General features: G+C 36.2%; 1 protein-coding gene across 1 annotated transcript; it reads left to right on the plus strand.

Annotated features, from left to right (window-relative positions):
- Positions 1–2,367: 2,367 nt before the first annotated feature.
- Tub1 (beta-tubulin) lies at positions 2,368–14,559 on the plus strand. The gene is made up of 2 exons (XM_073092216.1): positions 2,368–2,527; positions 12,901–14,559. Exons 1-2 carry the CDS (start codon positions 2,471–2,473, stop codon positions 14,188–14,190), a joined length of 1,347 nt encoding a protein of 448 aa, XP_072948317.1. The 5' UTR covers positions 2,368–2,470; the 3' UTR covers positions 14,191–14,559.
- Positions 14,560–18,581: the final 4,022 nt, after the last annotated feature.

The raw sequence follows: 18,581 nt of genomic DNA on the forward strand, positions 1-18,581 counted from the left end.
CGACACCGGCTTATGTGGGATATTTACCGCACTAAAACCCCGGTGGTCGTCCTCAACGCTTGTTGGAGAACTCCGGGATCTCCGACGGAACGCAACCGGAGTCCCGCGATGCCCCGATCGGGCTCTGCCCTGGGAGAGCAGATTTCGCTCCTCCCACACCATCCCACAAAAAAGTTTTCAATACGCACGTGGACTATGTCCTAATCCTTCTTATTGTGGGAGGAAACCCGTGATGATGATGATGATGATGTTGAATTAATTCTTTGAAATGTTGTCCTGTTCTTAGTAAGTTAGTTAAGCCCATTGATAACTTGCAAGAACATTTACATTAAGGCATTTTGAAGGTGGTAGAATCCTCTGCGGCTCGACTCTAGCGGCACCACCTGCCATCTGCTTCATAACAGCAGCGTTAAGCACTGTGCTCTGTATTAAAGGGTGTGGTAAGGGAGACATACTTTTCATTGGCATTCTAGCTTAATCCTTAGGGGTAGCGGCGCATTAGTGGCTGATCTCAGGTAGGAATCTAATCCTATCTGGGGTTGACTACAGATGTCCATGGGCGGTAGTAGCCACTTACTATCAGGTGAACTGCTCGTCTGCCACGCCTATATTATAAAAAAACTGATTATAAGAGTCGAAAATAGACAAATCACAAAGTTATGAGTCGTTTGAACCCAGACCTTATTAAATAATGATGATTACATAGTCAGAAGCAATATACAACACACAATAGGTATTAACCAAGTAATCGATGCCATCAACCACTCCTTATAACTTATCTATCTATGGAGCAGCTGTGTTTAAATACATGAGTAAGTATCCACTTATGTGTAAAACAAACACCACTGTTTGTGTAGGAAAATTGCGAATAAAATTAAAAATAGGGATGGCGATTCTTTCCGAAAAAGATCTACTCTTGAATCGATTCGAATCGAAGTGTGATATAGAACAAAATCGAGGGCCTAAGAATCGTTCGGTCTAGATCATTCTGGGGCGAAGCTACCAAAAAAAAGGTTAGGACCAAAAACTCGCTGATATACGTATCCGTCAGCATGTCTATAACAAAATTATTTGGTTAGTGTGCATCATTAGAATCAACATCAACCCATTATTGTCCCACTGCTGGGCATGGGTCTCCTCTCAGAATGCGATGAAATGTTCAATCAATTTCGAAAAAAACGAATTGCGGTTTTCTAGAATAAGATCGTTTCACCTAAGATGAAAGATCGATTCACAGAAACGATCCATTAGTAGAGATCGATTAAAATAATCGGTCCAAAAAATCGATTATTCCATTAATCGATCAGATCACCATCTCTAATTAAGACTCATTTTCAAAATATTATAATGTAGGGCTTTTTAAGAACACCTTTGTCCTACACTTTGTAAGTAGTGTTTGGTCAGAAAGTTTACCCTAATATAATAAAGGGAATTATTTAGAAGGGCGGTTTGTATGGGGTGCGTGCGTGTACGTTATAAAAATAATTGGCAAGTACGAGTCGACGCAGAGGGTTCCGTCTCAGCCAATTGTTATTTTTATTTTATTTTTGGTATTTATCATAGCGGCCATAGTAAATCCTTTGTGAAAATTTGAATTGTCAACATATTACGGTTCAAAAGGTAACTTTATGAAAATTTGAAGTGTCTGTCTATTACGGTTCAATAGATACAGCGGAAGGGAGACATACTTTTCCGAGGTATTACAGCTTAGTCCTCAGGGGTAGCAGCCCATCTGTGTCCGACCTCAGGTAGGAATATCTCTATCTGGGGTTGATTACAGATGTCCATGGGCGGCAGTAGGCACTTACCATCAGGTGGACTGCATGCTCGTCTGCTACTCTTATACATAGATTAGTACTAATCTATGCTCTTATATTAAAAAAAAGCGAAAAACGCAGATAAATAGCGATAAATTGTATCAGTAACATTATTTATTTACAAGCTTCTTTATTTTTTATATTATTTGTTATAGCAGCCACACATACTTTTTAAACATTTTAGGTACCTACTTTACTTATTACGGTTCAAGAAGTAAAGCCCTGTAAAAGACGGACAGACAGCTGAGGCTTAGTATTAGAGTTCCGTCTTCACCCTTTACGGACGGATCCCTAAAGTGTGTCCTAAAAATATGCGTGAACTCAACCCGACGCATGCAAAAGGGAACCAAATAAAAAGCTAACAATAAAGCATTGAGCTCTTCAGTGCGATAAAATACAATTTCGCATACTGCAGTGGTAACTGGTAACGCATAGCCATATATAGAAATTCATTTGGCGCGCCAAGTGGACTGAAGTGAAGTTGCCGCGAGTGTGCAAATGGCCGACCAATCAGAGCTCGTTTTCCGGCCGCAGCGGAGGCGACTCTGTCCTCAAAAAACCAGCACAGGCCGCCGGCTGATCAAATCTTCGAGCAGTGTTGTGTGAGCACCGCGTATCTAGTGTTTAAGTAACTTATTACAATTTAATACAATATGAGGGAAATCGTGCACATCCAAGCCGGCCAATGCGGTAACCAGATTGGAGCTAAAGTAAGTATTGTTTAACGTTAACTTGTTTCAGAAGCTGTTACCGTACCACGGAATCGCTGGAAGAATCTACTCATTTCCATGTTACATTTGTTATCTGTTTTACATTAATCCATTTTTATATATCCCAAAAATAATTGATAAAAATGGTTTTGGGTTGCTATTGCATAGTGCCGTGCCTTCGTCAAAATTAGGCGAATAGTGAAAATTAGAATTTTACGCCCCACCCCACTTTCGTGTGAAACGCCAGGGTTGACGCACCCCCGAGAATAACCATAATATTTACCCATCCCATAGACAACAAACTACATAGTTTGTGGTATGATTTTTGCCTTAAGCATTTTAATTTGTGGTTGTAATGAAAATTGTCAACATTTTTTTTAAATTTTGTGTATGTTTCGTTTTTATCTAGATTAGATATTGATGTTATAAGTACAGATAACAATACCGTTTTTGGAACACTCGAGAACAGCTGACGAGTATCAATAATAAAATAAGATAATAATCCTTCATAAGGATAACCTTTATATACCTGCATACTAGAGTTCATAAAATTTTCTTACAAACATCCTCAATACAAAAACATTTATATATTTTTCGTAAACTATATGGAATTAATTTCCCTGTCAACACATAAGTCCAATTTATGCTTACGTGTTTATAAGCGATCTAAAGTAGGCAATGACGTCATCTTCATAGTTTCAAGTATTAAACTAAGCGTTTTGTTAAAGTTATATAAACCCGTTTTAAGCAGTGATAGTCTAGTGGTTAACCGGCCTCTTGATCGAGAGGTCCGAGGTTCAAATCCCGGGCACGCACCTTTGATTTTTCGGCTCGGCTTAAACGGTGAAGGAAAACATCGTGAGGAAACCTGCATACCTGCGAAATCTTAAAAAAGTTTTCAAAGGTTTTTGAAGTGTATCAATAATCCTGTCAGTCTGAGTCCCGTGCCCAGCAGTGGGATAGTAATGAGTTGATAATGAAACTCGTTTTAGATTGTCTACAAAGGTTTACGAAAATCATATGTCAATATGAGTAATATGATAATGTCATAACCGGTTTGAAATTCAAAGTCAATAATTCATGGTAGAGTTCTAATCGTCCTTATTTAATTAACTTATGTATGAAACGAGCATTTTAGTCTTCAGGAGTGAGCCCTTAGCTGTAATCGGCTTTAAGTAAAACCTGATTTATATGGAGGTGGTTTATGGGCGGTAGTTACCCCTTACCATCAAGTGGACTGTATGGTCACATGTTACTCAAATCAAAAGGTTATATATAAATATAAAAGGCTAAAGAACCCTTCGTGATTTTCATATACCACCCTACACCACTTTCTGCATTAAAACTTTGAGGAGCTGCTGTGTTATGGTTTAAAAGTGTGGTAAGGTAAACGTACTAATCCGAGGCAACTTAAGTTAATCCTTAGGTAACAACGGATTTGAGACCAATCTCAGATAGGACTAACTCTATCTGGGGTTAATTATACATTTAATTAGGCTGTTTCCTACTAACCATTTATCATCAGGTAAACTGCATGATTACACACTTTTACAATAATAAAAATCTATGACAAACTTCAGATTAAACTGTTTTCATTTGAAGTTTCAAGGATCTTTTTTATTATATCGTTGCTACTTCTCCATTAAAACCACTTAGAAGATATCAAATCCACTCGAAACACAAAACAACCTTATCACAACAACAGTACTACACTAGTTATAGTCCACACCAAACTTCTAGTCCGCTTTGAAGTTGCGAGCAGGTGTCATACAATTTGCAATGGCGACGCGATTCCTACATTCAGAGCGGACTAGTTTTACGGACTTTAATTATTAGTTCTCGAAAGTTTTCAAACACCGGATAATTGTCTTGCAAATTAACTATAATTACTTGCTTTCCTATCAAATAAAGCGGTGAAAACAGTGCATAAATTACATGCACTCACTTGCACCGCTATTGGTCCTACTGATACCGATCTGTGTGCTAATTAAGCAGAAACTTTCACCAATTTATTGCACTATCGAGCAATTTTAGGAAAAAATCAAGCAAATGACCTCGCTATAACACAGAATGTAGGGGTATCGACACCGATGTATGCTTTGTAACAGTAAAATTAAGCGAAGTGTTCTGGTTTGAAGGGTGTGGCAAGGTAACACACTTTTCCAGGTGTGGTAAGGAAAACACAGTTATAAGAGTGAACTTAGTCCTCAGGGGTAGTAAAGCGTCTGTGGCCGATCTTAGGTAGGGTATTATCCTATCTGGGGTTGATAATAGATGTCCATGGGCGATAGTAGACATTCACTATTACTTTCACTATTTCTATATTTAAGAAACTGATCACTATTCACGGAGGTCTGTAATCAGTTCCATAGGATTTGAGACCTATCCCAGTTTAACAATAGATACATTGCCACTGACTAAGTTGGAATGCTTCGTGTAATTGTCTCTACCTAACCATAGACTGCATTTATCAATAAAAAAATCTACAAAAATGCAAAAATTGTGCAATTTCGATTTTTGATATGCAAAAATTTGCAACGATTGGTTAATACTAAAGATAGGCTATTGCGAAATGACGACAATTGCAATGTATTGCGATAAGTAATCTCTCCATTTCGTTCTCAGAATTCCTTATCTGGATAGTTACTGATAATGACGTAATATCAAAATTGGACTAACCTTTAGATAAATAAATCACAATATTTTTGTATAAGGAAAAATTATTATTGTTCATTATGCACAAATTACAAATAATAACATTTCTGCATAAGGAAAAATATTATTTTTGCAATTCATTACTTATGCACCAATTAAAAAACCTAAGTAGGTATATATTAATGCAATGTCTTTCAAAATATGACTTGCGACCCCCTGGGGTCACCTAACCCAGCAAACTATGGTCGTAGAGCCGAATTCTCGTAAAAGTCCAGTCCATCTGTTGCTAAATAGCTGCCGCTTCCATGTACATAATAATAATAATAGTAATATTCTTTATTGTACCCAAAAGAAGAACACAAAACAAAAACATACAATTTTGGACGATACAAAAGACGGTCTTATCGCTAAAACAGCGATCTCTTCCAGACAACCTTAGGATGAGGAGTTAAATAAGGGATAACTTAAAATAATAGGGAGGGTGCAATTAAATGATAGATGCAGGACTAATATATAAAATTAAGTGTAAATTTAGAGATAGCATACAATAGAACAAATAATAAATAAAGGGGAAAGAAGCTAAGAATTTAAAATTACTAAAAGAAAGTTAACACAGTTTTATAAGAGAATAGCAAGACCACAAATTTTGCTACAAAAGAAAAGAAAAGAAAGAAAGAAAAGAGTACATATTTAATCAATGTTAATAAAATTATAGTTCAGATAACTAAATTGGAATGTCCTGGATAAGCATGTCTCCCTTACCACACTGCTGTTATTAGGTAGAAATAGGTGTGTCCGGAGTCGAACCACAAAGGCTTCTATCACCTTCATAAATGACTGTCCCTCTAACACTAGTTATACCGTTCCCCTGTGTAAAAATATCAATCTACGAGTAATATCGTTCATTTTAATCTTGTGTCAAAAGGCTGACTTATCTGACCAATCTAAATAGACAGGATGAAACATCAATTGAATCTGATCACTTCATCGAAACAAAAGGCAATTGTCTTGAATTAACTCCGCAACTGAGAGCCATCAATGTCTGATACCGTAATATTAATTCCTCTTAATTCTAAAATCTGGGACGAGGATTGGAGAGATTTATTTTTTTGTTTTTTGAAAGTATTAAAAGTTATATGACGGTGGGATTATAGTTTTTTGTTGAAGTGTAAATGCAGAAAGGTGGTAGATCGATTTTGGTAATACTAGGTACCACCGTCACACCTATTTCTAGCGTTAAGTAGTTCTTGCGTTTTAGTGGAAGGGTGAGGCGTATTATTGATTGAATTCAGGTATAGTTCTTCAGTTCAGGTATAGCATAGACTTTAGGTATTGACTCCTGTCCTAGCTTTATGGAGTTTCTTTCATAGGCATTTGGAATTAGCTGCACATGTTCATGGACGGTGGTGATATCTACCATCAGATAGCCTGCAAGTTTGCTACTTCAGTCTTATAACTAGAGAATTCTTTTAAAAACAATATCAGCTGATTAAAAATGTTGACTATATCCCTCCCATAATTTAGACGAATCTAATGACACCTCATATGTTAAAATCCATCGAGCGGTTTTGGATGTGGGGCGTGACAAAGAATAAAACAAATATAGGCTCGAAAAACATTACCCTCTGCAGTAGAATAAAACTACACTTCCATCATCAACATTATTGTCCCACTGCTGGGCACGGGTCTCCTCTCAGAAGGATTAGGCCATAGTCCACCGTGTTGTCCAAGTGCGTATTGGTAGACTTCACATACCATTGAGATCTTTTTTTCAATCTCACGGTGTTTTCCTTCACCGTTTAAGCTAAGGATAACTAATTTCTAATAACGCACAAAAAAACACATGCCGCATAGAAATTATAACAAGTTATAGATACTTTAAATACATTAAGATGTTCAAATTATTGATCGAAGTTCCAAGTCCTTCATTTGAGTCTTTAAATAAATACAACAAGATGTTTAAATTGTTGATCGAAGTTCCAACTCCTTCATGAGTCTTTAAATACTATAAATAGGTATAATAAACATAAAGTACTTAGTCGAGTTGTTAGTCAGTTCGTGAATCACATAAGACGCTTTGGAATTTCTTCTCAGAATAAGACAGTATCAACAATATTCACACGTACGTTGTGTGAACTGATTTCTTATTTCACATCGCTATATTAATATTATTATCATCATCAACCCATTAACGTCCCACTGCTGAGCACGGGTGTCCTCTCATAATGAGAAGGATTAGACCATAGTCCACCGCGCTGGCCAAGTACGTATTGGTAGACTTCACATACCTTTGAGATTTTTTTTAAGTCTCTCAGGGGTGCAGGTTTCCTCACGATGTTTTCCTTCACCGTTTAGCAAGTGATAATATTATTTTAATATTTAAAATATCTGTTATGATCCGTTATTAATAATTAATTTATCCGACCCAGGCGCCAACACAATAAAGATGAAAAATATCCAAATTTTAACGCATCAGCAATTCTTTGTTGAAATAATTGTATGTGTTGGCAATATTTTTTTGAAACACTAAAGGCACCAAAGGTCTCCCCTGTACATTCAGACCCTTCAGAAGTTTTAACATTCGATAAAACAAGAGAAATTCAAATTTTAAACTGGCAAAAGCTTTTAAAATACTTAAATCCTTAAGACTCATTCGAATTATCCGTAAGAAATCCGAAGATTTGGACGAAAGTACGGACTTCGTGCATACTAGCTACGAAAATGTTCCCATAAAATTCTGACTTGTGTATTAACTATTTTGTTAAACATGGCTCTACGCACAATTTCACCGAATGATTGCGAAGAGCATCGGAACAATAGACGAAAAAAGCGTGATGATGGCAACTAGATTTCCCGCTCTGATGATCACGTTCATTTGAATATAGACGTGATTCATTTGCGCTACAAACATTGGTTGCGTGTTAAATTATATAGTTTTTAAACTAATGAGCATGTAGTTCATCTTACGTTGTCATTGCATCGTTATCAAATGCAAATAAATGCATGCAAATAAAACACCTCGGATACTTATTTTCATTTTGTTTTGTTTTATTTCATTTTGTTTTTACTCGACGGCGAGAGAGGGTTATGATTTTGCGTATACATTGCAAGGGTTAGTTATGACATTTTATTTTTACAAGCATTTAAATATTGTAACGTAAAATAATTATGCTATTTAATACTTCATTTTACAAAATAGTCCTAAAATATGTATAGATAAAGCCTAATGAATTTTAACTAAAGCGGTGTCATTAGAATCTATCGCGAATGACATTAAATCGATACTTACAATACAATTAAAGTAAACACAAATGGCGTCCTTACTTCGCTTTTTAGCGGCAAATGCAACTTGCATTTATGTCAGATTTTTTTTTAATTTGTCGTGCTTGGCGATGTCGAGTGTCGATATGAGGCGAAAATAATTTGTTTGGTATAAAAATAATTAAAAATAGAAAAAGGTTAAAGATCGTATGATTAATGTTATCACAACGTTTGCTACGGCAGATAGATTGCGTTGGGGGCGTTGAACCCACGGTCGACGGCCGGCGGCCACTGTATAAATAACCACCATACAGCCATAGCTAGAATCTGAAGCACCGTTGAGAGTCCAACCTTACAATCCCATAATTAGACCATGGATACTTGCCTGATATTGGGATATATTTCTGAACTGAAAACTTTAAACTTTCGTCAGGACACGTGACCTGATCAAAAATTCGTAAGACAGCAAAGCAAACAAAAGTAAAGATGTCATCCGGTGTCAGCATAGAAAAAATATGTCAATGGGTGTCAGTTTCATTTTTATTTACTATATTTCATTATTCAAGCTAGGTTTCGAAAGTTTCACTACTGCCCGTGCTCCAACCCGTTGATTTTTTCTTTATAAATAACAAACAAGCGTGTAATCAGCCTAATGGTAAATACTGCTAATGAACTGTTATCAATCCTAGATAGAATGTGTGCCTAAGTTTCAGTGAGTTCCAGTGAGGGCAACTAAATAATTTAATACTGTTATTAATTCTATAATTGTTACAATTATTATTTATTTCCAAAGATTAATTATTATTTTTGCAATTATTAATTTATTATTATTATTATGTTTTAAATTGGAGATGTATTATTGTTATTTGATTTGTATTTATTGTATATTTATGTCGACATCAAATTGTTTTATATATCATTTAATTAGTGTGTGTCAATTAGTATAATTGGTTCTGCTAAACCGTTCTATTTGACAATAAATCAATAAATAAAATAAAATAAAATAAATAGCAGATATGAGGGCCTTAACTGACATTGGCTAGATCAAACCCGGATAGCATATTATCTGAAACTGGCTAGAAAAGACGTACCTAAGAGTAACTTGAAATGTCTTCCGTTTACCACACCCTTCAAACTTGAACACAGCACTTAACACTGCTGATATTAGACAAAAAACTGGTGCGGTGGTTCTAATTTCTGAATCGTATCACAAAAGATTAATATCGTCTTCAAAACACCCAAAATTCCTAAATAAATTCATCATCAATTTATCTCTAAGCAAATAATTAATTGGAAAAATGTCTCCAGCTGAACGTAAACATTATAATATACACCATATAATCAAGTATCACCTATAAATTTGCATTGGAAGTAATTTCGCCGAATCATATTATTGGTAAATGTATATTCTTAAAAAAAAACCTAAAATGCTCATGTTGGTTGCCGGTTTTACGATTTAATAATATTGCACCTAAAACTAATAATATTATTTCTGTCATAACACACCATAGATTAGTATAATACACTCATAAATATCATAGATAAGTATAGATATCTCACCGCCTTTTATTGAAGCCATTCAATGGCATTAACGGCTGACATATGTGTCAGCCATTTAATGGCTGTCATGGTGTAATTTACGCGAAACAATGCCGACATGTGCAGTTAAGTGGTGCCAAAACACAAAATCGAAGAAAAAAACTGCGGAGAAATATCGTTTTATTCGTAAATGATCTAAAAACTACTTTTTTTTAATATTTTTCAAACACGAAAATGGATAACAATTACAATTTCAATTGTCAAAACTGATTCTGTCAAAACTCGTTGGGAATGACTAATCTTTACTAATCTATGCTGTCATAATACACCATAGATAAGTATACTACACTCATAAATATAAACCATTTGCTGAACGACAAAAAACATGTACAATGTGTACATATATCAAGAAATACCTTAGCCGTTTCGCTAATAACCAAATTCCATTGCAGAAATTCTTTCACTTGTTCACATTTACAATGGTAAAAGTTTGTAGGGTTCTCAACTACACTTTTAAAATAGTATACAAGTACTGTTTTTCATTATATTATACTTTTTACTGTTATAATTATACTTTTAGCTACATCATAGTTTTTAATAATCATAATAAAGCTTTTTGAATAAAATTATTGTATACAAAACTGATTTAGCAAAAAGCGGAGGAACAAAAGTAGTAAAGTGGCAAAAAAGTGGTAGTGGTAGAAGAAAAAGTAGTTCATCTCCGGAAGTTTACCACCGCCAATATTACCGTCTATTTCTCCCTAACATTAGCAGTGTTAAGCGCTATGTTCTGCTTTTAAGGGTGTGGTAAGGGAGTCATACTTACCCCAAGCGTTCTAACTCAGGAGTAGCAATCTCAGGTAGGAATAATCTTATCTGCGGTTGATTACAGATGTCCACTTGGTCTGCATTAGTTCTGAAAATTTAGTGATTGTCTCACTTGGCGAAATATTTTTGTACAATTAGTTTATTTTCCGTCTTCGACCTAAATATTATCTAACATATAAAATTCTCGTGTTAATGTAAATGTTAGTTACAGTACTACTCCGAAACGGCTTTACCGATTTTCACCAAATTTATATGCATATTCAGTAGGTCTGAGAATCGGCTACGATCTATTTTTCATACACCTAAGTGATAAGGGTTGTTCACACTCAACATTTTTTTATTTATATGGCAATACAACGTTTGCCGGGTCAGCTAGTTTTTTGTAAATGTTGGCAACCCTAACTATGCCTTTGTGTTTAGAAACCATGTTTCCCTGTGAATGGAACGCTCGGTTCACATTCACACACTTTCGTCAACCTTCTCTGTTACAAAGTTCTTACCAAGTTACCAAGAAAGTACCTCTCTCGACGATCCGCATTACCTTTCACTTTTCGATATTAAAATGTATGTGATCGAATTGAATCATATCATATGACACAGCAATTACGGTATACGATTTTGTTTTGAATGTATGTTTCGATTAGCGGTCAGCAATATTAATAGTTGTCTCGTCAGTTTGAATGATTCTCCTGTTATTGTAGTAACTAGCTAAATTATCAATTCGCCGTGGCTCAGTCTAATATTCATTATTAGATTATTACTGAATACTTGACACAATGATAATTTTTCGTTTTATTATAATAACTAGCTAGATATTTATTACACTTCGCCGTGACTGATATTCATTATTATTATCATATTATTAGGGAATATTTTTCAATTATAATTGTTTTATTTAAGTCCCGCGAATCGTTGTCCATTTCTTATTTCCTGGAAATTTCGAGTTGGAAAGTAAATATAAACATTCTAAATTAGTATTGAAGTATTGTATAGAAATTTGAAATGAATTTATTATCTACTCCTTGCGTTTTGTAGACACAAACAGACGTACAAGCATCCTTTTTTATTTCTAAAGAAATTACATAGACTTTGGTTGACCGTGATCACTTACATAAAACGCTAGTTTACTTATTTACATTAAGTTTTGTATCACGATTTATAATGCTTATTTGATTAGCGATTTCTTCGAAACTAAACCCTGAGCATGGCCTCCATATTAGTCATTTGTCGTATATGGCGGCAGCTCGCACACCTACAGCAAGATGACATCATACCAATCGACGCTCGAGTACCCATGAATTTTAATGTTCTCCGATCATTATATACGTAGGTATTATACGTATATGGCCTCGACTTATTGTCAAGGATTACACGTCTTTCTACGGATGGGCAAAGCGTAATTATCCCATTTAAATGGTTAAAATTATCTCTTCTTTAATTGGAGGTCTATCTTACAGTGTATCACTTTTTAAACTTAAGAAATGTAGTAGAATTTTGGACACTGATGTCCATGAACATAATTTTCTACTTACCATCAGGTCAATTACAAATCATTTGTTACCTAATAATAATAAGTCATCTACCTAAAATTTATAAGTCATCAGAAACAACCCATCCTTGTTCCGCTCCATTTATTATCGTTGCCAGATGGCATTATTTATCAATCAGGCCAGCCTGTAGAATCGAATACATTCGAATGCTAATAACTTGCTTAAACGACTGGTTACGTTCTCTACTTATATGGGGAGATACCACGAATACGGAGGCGGTGTAGGCGTCGGCCGTCGCCAAGGCGATTCATTGTACCTACTTCGCAAGCTTACGTAATACTCCGAAGCTGTAGTACTCGTTAAAGATGTATTATCCTCTCGTTTACACTATGGTTCAATGAGCTGCATTGTTGACGCGTATTTACAATGAGTTCTACTCAGAGAGAAAACGCCATGCATTTGAATTCCTCAATGCTATGTGTAGCGCTAGCCCAAACCGGTTTGAAAGTAGCGAGCTCCAACATCCGCGAGAGCTTTCGTGTCGGCATTTTAATCGTCTAGTACTTTCGTTCCAACTAACGGGCTTTCTATCTTTCGCAGTTCTGGGAGATCATCTCCGACGAGCACGGCATCGACCCCACCGGCGCGTACCATGGCGACTCGGACCTGCAGCTGGAGCGCATCAACGTGTACTACAATGAGGCCTCCGGCGGCAAGTACGTGCCCCGCGCCATCCTCGTCGACCTCGAACCTGGCACCATGGACTCTGTACGCTCTGGACCTTTCGGACAAATCTTCCGCCCCGACAACTTCGTTTTCGGACAATCAGGAGCCGGTAACAACTGGGCCAAGGGACATTATACCGAGGGAGCTGAACTCGTGGACTCCGTTCTTGATGTAGTACGAAAAGAATCAGAATCATGCGACTGTCTGCAAGGCTTCCAACTCACACACTCCCTTGGTGGTGGAACCGGCTCCGGTATGGGAACGCTCCTTATCTCAAAGATCCGCGAAGAGTACCCCGACAGAATCATGAACACATACTCAGTTGTCCCCTCGCCCAAAGTATCAGACACCGTAGTAGAACCCTATAACGCCACACTCTCAGTTCACCAGCTCGTAGAAAACACAGACGAGACATACTGTATCGACAACGAGGCCCTATATGACATCTGCTTCCGCACGCTCAAACTGTCCACACCCACCTACGGCGATCTCAACCACTTAGTCTCCCTCACAATGTCCGGTGTCACCACCTGCCTCAGGTTCCCCGGTCAGCTCAACGCGGATCTCAGGAAACTAGCCGTCAACATGGTTCCCTTCCCCCGTCTCCACTTCTTCATGCCAGGCTTCGCTCCCCTCACCTCCCGTGGCAGCAGACAGTACCGCGCCCTCACCGTCCCAGAACTAACACAACAGATGTTCGACGCCAAGAACATGATGGCGGCCTGCGACCCACGTCACGGCCGTTACCTCACCGTCGCAGCCATCTTCCGTGGTCGCATGTCCATGAAGGAGGTCGACGAGCAGATGCTCAACATCCAGAACAAGAACTCGTCGTACTTCGTCGAATGGATCCCCAACAACGTGAAGACCGCCGTGTGCGACATCCCACCACGTGGTCTCAAGATGGCCGCCACCTTCATCGGCAACTCCACCGCCATCCAGGAGCTGTTCAAGCGCATCTCGGAGCAGTTCACCGCTATGTTCAGGCGCAAGGCTTTCTTGCATTGGTACACTGGCGAGGGCATGGACGAGATGGAGTTCACGGAGGCGGAGAGCAACATGAACGACTTGGTGTCCGAGTACCAGCAGTACCAGGAGGCCACGGCCGACGAGGACGCGGAGTTCGACGAGGAGCAGGAGCAGGAGATCGAAGACCACCACTAGACGTGGGTTGCGCCGCAACGTACATGCCATTATATGTCGCGTTACTCTTGTAACATTACTGATTCCTATACTTTATATTGATGGACCTGCTTTCTAACTCTTAACAGAATGCATGATTTAACAAACCCGGTCATGAAATAAACGTTAAATTGAAGGCATTTGTATTGATGATACATTCCCATGGCCTCGTTGAAAGCAAGATCTGAATTTAGTAAAGGCTGATCTTCGTAGACATTCTTAATTGTAAAGTTTGGACATCACCGTGATTTTCAAACGTGAATTATATCAGCTTCAATAACAGAAGTTTTATTACGATTATAAAATTGTTTTGAACAATAATTTAATGTATATAATAAAGATTTTTATTTATTACAATGTTTTTATTACAAGTTTCCCACTTGACACAGTTAATGTTTACATTTGACACTAGTTTACATTTTGTTAATTATTCTGTCTTTATATTACCTCAGTACTGGAAAATGTATGCATTTTGTAGACAATTAAATTAGCTACACTATTATCATTTTACAAACTTAAAACACCTGTCCAAAACATCTTACACAACAACAGATAAGATACGTAATCGTTACATGAGTCAGTACGGACCGTGTTGTTGCCTTAAAAGGCGATTTACTTGTCGAATGTAATTTGCATACCAAACGAAAAGCTATTAAACGAGGTACTCATAACTTGGTTCATTAAATATTGTAAGACAAGTAATTCAAATGGCCGCTTTTGTATAATTTGTTTCTTACTCAAACATCTTCAATTCAGAGACAAATTAGTTTAGTACATTTTTTCTTTTATTTGTCAACGATATTTTTTGTTTCGTTGCAGTTTAAGTGTTATCAATGACTTAAAATATTGTAAAACAAAGATTTTGTTATCAAAAACATTCGAAACATGCAAATTCATAATGTTATCTTAATGTTAATGCAAGCAAGCGAGACATTGATAGAAATGCCGCCATTTTTAGGTTGCAATGCCGCCATTTTCAAATTATAATACTTTTGAAAGAAGTAGGTACAATCATAGATTAATAAATATATTTCGCCGCCTTGAAATTGAATTAAGCCACAAACGGCTCATTAGTAAGTTCTTTTTTTGAATTCTTGACAAATAAAAACATTTTTAGAGAAAATTTACGAATAAATAACTAATACTGCGTAATTTACGTAATAAATAAATAATTATTTCAAATATTTTAGGGACATTTTAGCACGGAGACGTGGCAAAACTTTTTTACGCAACTATTTCAATTCTCAAAACTTGGTACATTTTCTTGTTAGGAGTGAGTAATCTTTACTTATCTATGGGTACAATAAGTACAATTTCCATTGCGATCGAATTCCAATACGAATGCCCAAGACGCGTTCCTTAGCAACCTGACATCACCTCAGATCTATATATAGAAATGCAGTTATACATAACTAGATAACGAGACCTCTACCCATTCCCGTTATGACCTCCCGCGGTCGTAAATCACGTAGTACGGAGGGGGCGGGGTAGTTCATAATAAATTGGTAGATAAAATGATGTCAGACTTAAATTCATCACGAACAAACACGCTTATGTCATTCATTACCACAAACAGGTTAAAATATTTAGATCACACGACATTATGACTTATTTGCGTGGAAAGCGATATTTAAAAGCACGTAGCACTCGTAATAATTATAATAAGGTCGAATTTTATTATTATTACGCATGCCAGCTGTTTTGTCATTAAAACTAAAACAGCGAAGAACCTACAGATTATGGAAATTATTTTGATACTATCATACATAGATTAGTAAAGATTACTCATGCCTAACAAGAAAATGTTCCCAGTATTGAGAATTGAAATAGTTGCGTAAAAAAGTTTTGCCACGTCTCCGTGCTAAAATGTCCCTAAAATACTTGAAATAATTATTTATTTATTAAGTAAATTACGTAATTTTTACGTAAATTAGTTATTTATTCGTAAATTTTCTCTAAAAATATTTTTATTTGTCAAGGATTCAAAAAAAGAACTTACTAAAATAAGCCATTTGTGGTTTCATTCAATTTCAAGGCGGCGAAGTATCTTTACTAATCTATGCTATCATAAAAGAAGTTAGGGTTATTGTTTCCATAATAACATAGATTCTTAATAATAATAAATGTTTACTACATACAACCATACTTGTCTTTAAGCGTGTATTTTATTAGTTTACACAAATGCAATGCATTCTACATTTAAATGAACGAAAATTAATATAAAATTACAAAGATACTCAGTAATACTCAAAATTTTAATTTAATTTTCATTAAACCATAGACAAATTACGCGGTATTTTCGAATATGAAGTATTTTTTTGCCATAGAATAAAAATATTAATTGTAGACAGCCATAGGATAAAAATATTAATTCTATTTAATATTTGGAAGAATATAAGTTAAAATACTTACTGAAAATTTGTTAAAAATACATACATAGAGCCATAATTAATATTTTTATACAAAATATGTTACAAGTTATAACCCTGACAATATAAATGCCAACCAAGTGCCTATTTCCTTTGGCTATTTCCTATTTTCATACCGGCGCGTGATGTCATCTTTCGATAAACAAATTACTCATAATTCGGTTTAACCTTCTTACGAGGATAAATAATAAGTATAAATTGATCATATTTTACTATATTTCATGTTAGAGTTACATTTTTATTAAAAATAGGTACTTTAATATTTTAACAATTAATTTTAGGCGGCCAATAGTGTTTTTGTGGGTTCTGAAATATGTATGTACTATGTATGGAAGGTCGTATTGTTTTTGACTTATAAAATAGTTTATGAGGCTTCTAATGTTAAGTGCTCTTTTTATACTATATAGGTGCAGCAGACGAGTAGCAGGTGGACTGCCACCTAATCCTTACCATTGGATATTGTCGCTCATCAACCTTAGATAAAATTAGATTCCTACTTCTGAACTAAGCTGGATGCCGCAGAAAAATATATCTCGCTTACCACACCTTTCAAACCAGAACACAGCAGTGTTTAACACTGCTTTTATTAGGATATAGGTGTGGCGGTGGTGCCGCCGCAGTCACTGCCAGTAGGGAAACCAGGAGAAAAGGAAGTAGGAGGGGTAAGGATCTCATGCCAATATCATCAACTTATGGACACCCGTGACAAATCTTATTTTAAAACTTAATGCTATTTTATTTTCTTTGTAATACTTAGGTATTAGAAAAACTTTTTCGCCAACCTAAAGTCAAATTCAACCCGTTCGAGTTATACTTACGCTACCACACTAACACTACCTAGTTACTCGTCTCTTCATAGCATTATTATTCCAGTGCTGGGCGTAGGTCTCCTCTCGATATAGGGGTTTAGACCATAGTCCCATGCATGTCCTTATTTACCTCCTCCCTTCTGCTTTATCATGCCCTTTTTAACGTGAGGAAACCCTGCATGGGTTCCTCTCAGATGCGAATTCAGCGAAGAGGATATGCAAGACTCCTACAAACTAAAACCCCACGGTGTTCCTCTGGACGCCTTTTGTCGGGACCACGGGCACGCTAAAACCTCTCGTCCGTGCTTCTTTCAAACAACAACGCTATCACTAAAAAAGGTGAGGCACTGGTACCGCAGAATAATAGGTAAAAAGTAGATGATCTCAGTTTAGAAGGTAGATACCGTGTGTGTAGGCGGAGAGGCCAAGTAAGTGGTCTTATGACTGTGAAGGTTTTTTCCTGATGATAAAATAAAATATTATTTAGCTTAGAGATAGAGCAATCTCTAAGCTAAATAATATTTTCATATAATACGTATAGTCCGCACCAAACTGCTAGTCCGCTCTGAAGTTGTTGCGTGCAGGTGTAGTCATACAATTTGCTATGGCGACGCGATTCATTTCTATATTCAGAGCGGACTAACAGTTTTACGCGGACTATACTTTTAAGTATTTGGAAAACAAATTTAAGCTTTTTGAATTTTCTTGCAAATTAAAAAAAGACGTTTATTAGCACATAACATATATTAAAATGATTTTTGACTTCTTTTTCTGTTTCTATCCCGGATAGGATATCTTGAATACAAGGGAACTTCAATTTAAGTAATAGTAAGAAACATAGGCTAAAAATTCACCTACTTAGATGTTTTTTTTAAAATGAAGTATGGAGATGAATGCGAGCATATAGCCATGCGTGAAAGTATTCAATATTTACAAATTAAGAAACTTGATATTTCATACAAATAATTTCTTTCATTTTATCTCTTAATTTTCGTCCAAACCAATCAAAAGGTATTAAAATTATTGTAGAAAGTTTTATTTTATTTGTCGAAAGTTCTGGGGGGCTAGCCAAGTTGACATTCTACAGTCGCTTGCGCTGTAGAAACGCTATAGAAACGCTAAAATGTATGAAATT

The sequence above is a fragment of the Epargyreus clarus genome, unplaced genomic scaffold, assembly GCF_041222505.1.
Source record: "Epargyreus clarus isolate Ecla_fem2 unplaced genomic scaffold, WU_Ecla_fem_2.2 ptg000035l, whole genome shotgun sequence".
Taxonomy (NCBI): Eukaryota; Metazoa; Arthropoda; class Insecta; order Lepidoptera; family Hesperiidae; genus Epargyreus; species Epargyreus clarus.